Here is a 6,812-nt window from a genome sequence, read left to right as displayed (position 1 = left end):
CAGAGGCGACCAACTTCGAAAAGTCTTAGTGGTAGCAACATTATGGCGAAACTTCAATTATTTTTAGATTCTTTTCTCAAAATCAAGGTTATCCTGTTAGCATATGCTTATCCTGATCGCCCCATATTTTTCAGAACTTCTTAAGAGCCAAAATCAATCCATAAGTTCATACCAGTAAAAAAGAAAAAAATTACTAAACATTTAGTCCTGCATAAGTACATCCGACATGAATTTTGCTCGGGAATAAACGTCACTACCAAGTCATATCACAGACGTTTCGTTGAAGTTTAAAATATTTACTTAATTGTATGAGATCTTCACTCATATGAAATTCCTAAAATCTTAAATTCATGAATTTTAGGTTAGACCTCCTTCCATTCGACTTTAGATTCATGGTTTTTAACATGTACCATAGATTTAAAATCCATGCTATTGAGATCCTTTCAAAACACACCTAATGCTCTTGGTTCCATGTTTCTCTAGTGGATCTTAATAGGCCCACACATCAACCTCTAAAACGAGCTGGTCATTCTGCATCGTCTTCACAAAAAAACAGAAATGGCCACAATAATTGAAGATACGCATAGACAATTATTGACTAATAAACATTTAATAAACGGGGTCGAGCTGGCTATTTCTAAGGTGGATGATTATTTTTTATTTTATGTTATTAAATATTATTGTAAAATGTGCATTTGCAACAGCTAATTGTTTGGCCAAAGTTTTTAGCAATAAAATGCATCTTTTACCATGGTTTTTAATTATACGAAATAAAAAATACCCATCTGGCCACATAACTAGCCAGCTTATTTCAATTTTCTCTTAATAAACTATAAAAACATACTAGTATTGTACATCCAATGCTTGCTGGAAAGGTATTAAACTAATGGAGAGAGCGCCTCACAGGCTAACAAAGGCACCAAATTAGTTCAAAGTCTGTAGCATGCATGGGTGACTTCCACAAGCAATCTTGATGTATAAAATAAGGCATGTGGAGAAACTTGATTGAACGCAGACTTACTGCCATATGATATGTAATCCACATAATTTGTTTATCATATCTCAGACACATATCTAATTCCAAGTTTCGGTATGAAACTGTATGCCGATTTAATCCTATACCAATTAATAATCTGATCAGAGATGGATTTCGTCGTCACATCTGACTAATAAATAGATTTCAAATGAAACCAGCAACGGTGGGGACAGCGAGTACGTTGAGTACTGTTGCAGGCGGAAACTTTCTAATAGGGACTTAAATGATTATATAATATATCACACAAACTTATTATAGTCTTTGTTTGTGACGTTATTTCCGACAAATCAAATTAAGCTGGTCGCCTATTAGGTCAGGTGCTCAAATTAGGTTCAGTTAGGTCATGCCGGCGGGCGGCCAAAACTTATCGGAAAAATATTTTTTAAATGGAAAGGGAAGGTATGAAATTTTCTTGTGTTTTTCATTATCTTGAAATCCATAACTATTGTCAGCACAAACCGGTGAAAAACTAAAAATATATATAGATCAATGGAAGGATAAGATATTTGTGAACTTAAGATCAATGAGGATCACAAGTTTGGATTTCGAATGAGGATCACAAGTTTGGATTTCGAGTTTTGTTTGGTGAGCTGTGGATTTCTTCTGTGATCGTTGCAGAGGTCAATTTGACCATTAGACATGTACCCGACTCCGAGAATATATTCTTCAAGTTGTTTAAGGGAGCGTTTGGATGACAACCTCATCTAAGTCAGTTCTTATGCAAAGTTTTATAAAAGCCAAGTTTAATGGGTTTCAAAAACTTGGTTTGTTTGTCTGGGTAACACTTCTAAATTGGATTTTTGTGAATAAATTGCGGGGATGTGAGTTTTTTTGCTCTCTTTTATCAAATTCAGTTCTCTTTTATCAAATCCAGTTCAAAAACAAAATCAGGTTTTCACAGCAAAATCTAATTTTGAAGTGTCATCCAAACTAACTCCTAAAACAATTTTTTTTTACAAAAACAAATGTTGAACTGTTTTTTTTTTTTCCTTCTACTTTCTGAATTTGTACAGTGATGGGGTTGGTACGTCTGGCTCTGCTGTTCACTCGTTTTAAACGGAACTTAAGTATCTACCCCTTCGAATTTAGAAGGATGTTCCTCTTTTAGCAGTCTTGAGTTATTAGGGTGGCTGATTTATGCTCGGGCCGAGCATGTAACCCTCTGTGCACCAACCAATTAATTGAAGGCGACTCAAAGTGTCCATATCCATTGTCGGCAGCCAGCAGACTCCGAGCACGATCAGGTCGAGCCAAGTTTGATGCTAAATCGAAAGTAAAGTCTCAAATGACGACTGGTGAGACAAATGGCGACCATCCATTTCAGTCTCGGCCGCCACCAAGCTCTTTACTTGAAACAACAATTTGTGTTTTCCACCTCATCTTTCGAACGAGCGGTGGACTCTTTAGACCAAAAGACACACATACTCTGTTTTTAGCGTATTTGTTGTCTTTAAATGCGCAGCTCAGCATTTGGTTCAATAAATTCATCATAATTCACACGCCATCAATTCAACCTGTATTATTGACAGCAGAGACATTTTGCGGGTGAGTGTTTCAAAAATCTTTATTAAACATTGGTTAAATTCAACTATTGTTTCATAAACCTATTTTAATTTTTTAAACAAATTTAACAAGCATTTACAAAGTTGCTTTGCATGCTAAACTATCCGAAATTTTGAATCCACGTTATCAAAAGTATCTCTATGTTTGGATGGTCGAAATTACAGAATTTATTTCTAAAACAGCATTAGCAAATATGAATATGTTTTTTCTATATAAGAAGGTGGATAAAAACGTATAATATTGGACCCCATGTGCGTATGCTGGGCACTACGTCATCCCCGTTCCCCACGACTTCGTCGTCGTTTTTCTCAGTTCTGTCAACCACTCTCTCCTTCTGACCCCCACCAACTCCATTACCTCTCATTTCCATTCCTCACTGCGCACTCAAATGCCAATCCTTATATATCTGCAACCCCACCCACTTGACCACCAAAAAAGGAACGCAAAAGAAAGCCAGTATGCCTGCCGCCATCGCCGCCACCACCAGCACCGCCGCAGCCACCACCATTAAAATGGGGGATTCTCAGACTCAGGAGTTCATTTTCCGGTCCAAGCTTCCAGACATAGACATACCGAACCACCTACCTCTCCACGCCTACTGCTTCCAGAATCTGGATGCCGTGAGGGACAAGGCCTGCATCATCGACGGGAGCACCGGGGACGTCTACACCTACGCCGAAGTCGAGCTTAACGCCCGCCGTGTGGCGGCCGGGCTGGCGAAGCTCGGCGTTCGGCAGCGCGATGTGGTGATGATCCTGCTGCCCAACTCGCCGGAGTTCGCGTTCGTGTTTCTGGGCGCGAGCTACCGCGGCGCGACCACGACGACGGCCAACCCGTTTTACACCGCGGAGGAGATCGGGAGGCAGGCGAGGGCGAGCAAGGCGCGGCTGGTGGTGACGCTGGCGGTGCACGCGGAGAAGGTGAGGGAGCTGCGGGAGAAGGATGGGGTGAAGGTGGTGTGCGTGGACGAGGGGTACCCGGAGGGGTGCCTGCACGTTTCGTGCCTGACGGAGGCGGACGAGAGGGAGATGCCGGAGGTGGAGGTGCTGCCGGAGGATGTGGTGGCGCTGCCGTACTCGTCGGGGACGATGGGGCTGCCCAAGGGGGTGATGCTGACGCACCGGGGGCTCGTGACGAGCGTGGCGCAGCACGTCGACGGGGAGAACCCCAACATGCACCTGAGGGAGGGGGACGTGGTGCTATGCGTGCTGCCGATGTTCCACATCTACGCGCTGACGTCGGTGCTGCTCGGAGCGATCAGGTCGGGGGCGACCGTCCTGGTGATGAAGAAGTTCGAGGTAGGGAAGCTGATGGAGCTGGTGCAGAGGCACCGGGTGACGGTGGCGCCGATCGTGCCGCCCATCGTGCTGACTCTGGTGAAGAATCCGGACGTCGACCGCTACGACCTGTCGTCCATCCGGAGGGTCGTCTCCGGCGCCGCGCCCATGGGGAAGAAGCTCGAGGACGCCCTCCGAGCCAGGATCCCCAACGCCGCCCTCGGTCAGGTGGGTCCGCGAATCACGCATGAAGTTTTATTAACAACGACCTAAACTATTTATGAAAAACTCGATGAATGCATTTTCCATTGGCTCTATTTGATAGTATCATGTTAAGAAACCATGGAGTAGAAAATATCATTTTCAAGAAATATTATATACTTTTAGCTCAGTAACTAATATTTTTGATGTTCTCACAAAATTCTGCAGCCTGATCTCCAGCTTGTTGAGTTGGGTAGACTGTCCTGACTCTTAGTCTAAATCCCCATATTAAAGAAAGGGAAAACGGAATGTTTTCCTTACCTACCCAAAAATTTATGCGAGAAGGTGGTTCTCGCTCCATCTTAGTCGTTAGATGCTTTTTATTGGTAAAGCAGTTTGTCAACAAAAATGCCAAATTTTCTTTTATATATATATATTAAAAGAGAGAGATGAAAGTGACTAATTCAGAGGAAGATGTGCAGGGATATGGGATGACAGAAGCAGGCGCACTTTCGATGTGCTTGGCCTTTGCAAAGGAGCCGATGGAGGTGAAATCAGGATCCTGTGGGACTGTGATAAGGAACGCAGAGATGAAGATTGTAGACCCAGAGACAGGGGCCTCTCTTCCTCACAATCAGGCCGGTGAGATCTGCATTAGAGGTGCCCAAATCATGAAAGGTGAACTACCACCCTCAACTTTATATATATATATATATATATATATATATATATATATATATAATATATGTGTATATATATAGCACCTCGGATTCTAGATTCATGATCTGAATTGGTACATGAACGGTGGACAAGCTGACCGGACAGCAATTTTTTTTAACCTTTTCCCTCTAAAAGGGCTCATATAAAATAGTAATCCTAAATACAGTGGAACAATGAATTTGCCTAACGCGGCTAGATCAGACCTTCAATTATGTTGAAAAGAAGGAAGGGATGCCCCACATCTCGATTGTCTTGGTTCCCATAAACTTCATTGATGACCATGAAAGTTAAGTGACATGGACACATCCTCCTCCTCCGGTCTCTTAAACGAGTACTCTCACAAGAATCAATTGTTTAATTTATAGCTTCTTTTATGTTTATGAAATCATCATACAAAGTTATGGAATTTCAGTTTGTCAATCATGAACAAGCATGGAACTGTGTACATGGTCATTTTCAAAGTAATCTAGTTATCTAACCAAAGGTCATTTAGAGAGAAAACAAAACATGAATTAATATTAAATCATTAAAATGTCTATCACTTTTTTTTGCTGTTTTTCTTTTAAATTGACCAGTTCAGTTCAGCTTAAGTGATAAGATGATTTTAAAAGAAGGGAGTTACCAGTCAATTTATATATATATATATATGGTCTATTGTTGAGCTCATTTTCTTGATGTTTGACTGGGTTTGAACTTTGAAAGGTTATCTGAATGACGAGGAGGCGACGGCAAGGACGATAGACAAGGACGGGTGGCTGCACAGCGGAGACATCGGATACGTGGATGAAGATGAGGAGCTCTTCATAGTCGACCGTCTCAAGGAGCTGATCAAGTACAAAGGCTTTCAGGTGGCCCCTGCCGAGCTGGAAGCCCTTCTTCTCACCCACCCTGCCGTCGTCGATGCCGCCGTCGTCCCGTGAGTATTTATTTGCCCCTCCATGCCTCCTATGCCAACGATGATGCATGCACCACCCCGACCTCTTTGGCGCTTTTATATTGAAATTTGGGCATGACCTAGTAGACGTCATGCCTTGGTCAGAAATCTGTTAACCCCTTTTTCTTTTTCCGCAGGATGGAGGACGAGCTAGCAGGAGAGATTCCGGTGGCATTCGTCGTCAAATCCCACGGCTCCGACGTCTTCGAGGATGATCTCAAGGCTTTTGTCGCCAAACAGGTTAGAGAAGCATGCCAATAATCAAAGAACAAATAGAACCATAAAAAAATTTGCTAAATGTGTGTGCTAATGGAGCCGCTTGTTTGTTTGTGCGTCATGGCAGGTGGTGTTCTACAAAAAGATACACAAGGTTTTCTTTCTACAGACGATCCCGAAGGCTCCGTCGGGGAAGATTCTAAGGAAAGATTTGAAAGCCAAGCTGGCCGCTTTGTCTACAAACTAATTTGTTTTGTAGTTTCCACCTTTTCTCAGATCAAAAGCCAGAAAGATTATGTGCGCAGTTTATGACCATATTAAGGGCTTTAGCGTTTCATATATGCAAGATGTATACGCTAGACAACATATGATATGTTCTTGACTGCGGTTTCATATATCCTTCACTTACAATAATAAATGTAAGTTTTCATTTTGGCAGCAGTTAGTGAGAAAATGAAGACATAGAGGCCCCAAATGAGAAACTCAGCAATTAATTACTGCACTTGATCTTAGCAATCAATTAGCGTGATGGAACTGAAAATCAAATGCAACCGAATGCAGCAAATAGGAAGCAAAGGAAGTAGCCCCGCACCTACCATGGAATTAATAAAACCGCCTTAAGGGAGTTCGGTATAGAGGACGAGAGCTAGGTGGGAGAAGTTGCACGAATCAGAAGAATCAAGTAGTTCGAGTACCTTATTTTCACTTCCAATAGCAATACAAGAGGGCACACGAGTCCTTATGCCAAACAGCTTATAATGAATAGAATAAGGACCGCTTCGATTATTAGATTTAACATTGGGAAATCTAAAAACCAACATGTATCGCTTGCCATTATTACATTATTAATGTATCAATCAAAGCA

At 42.1% G+C, this 6,812-nt stretch overlaps 1 protein-coding gene across 1 annotated transcript; it reads left to right on the top strand.

The window, feature by feature from the left end:
- The first annotated feature begins 2,958 nt into the window (after positions 1-2,958).
- LOC116249613 (4-coumarate--CoA ligase 1-like) lies at positions 2,959-6,388 on the top strand. The gene is made up of 5 exons (XM_031622769.2): positions 2,959-4,104; positions 4,560-4,755; positions 5,500-5,713; positions 5,869-5,971; positions 6,075-6,388. Exons 1-5 carry the CDS (start codon positions 3,058-3,060, stop codon positions 6,192-6,194), a joined length of 1,680 nt encoding a protein of 559 aa, XP_031478629.1. The 5' UTR covers positions 2,959-3,057; the 3' UTR covers positions 6,195-6,388.
- The last annotated feature ends 424 nt before the right edge of the window (positions 6,389-6,812 follow it).

This window comes from Nymphaea colorata, chromosome 3, assembly GCF_008831285.2.
Source record: "Nymphaea colorata isolate Beijing-Zhang1983 chromosome 3, ASM883128v2, whole genome shotgun sequence".
NCBI classification, from domain to species: domain Eukaryota; kingdom Viridiplantae; phylum Streptophyta; class Magnoliopsida; order Nymphaeales; family Nymphaeaceae; genus Nymphaea; species Nymphaea colorata.
The sequence above is the reverse complement of the archived record's forward strand: the minus strand, read 5'-3'. Positions and strand labels throughout refer to the sequence as shown.

Excerpts from the sequence above, each read along its gene's own strand:
- LOC116249613 (XM_031622769.2), top strand. The coding sequence starts at position 3,058 with ATGCCTGCCGCCATCGCCGCCACCACCAGCACCGCCGCAGCCACCACC. Across the intron at positions 5,714-5,868 it reads GTCGATGCCGCCGTCGTCCC|GATGGAGGACGAGCTAGCAG; the intron begins GTGAGTATTTAT and ends CTTTTTCCGCAG. Across the intron at positions 5,972-6,074 it reads AGGCTTTTGTCGCCAAACAG|GTGGTGTTCTACAAAAAGAT; the intron begins GTTAGAGAAGCA and ends GCGTCATGGCAG.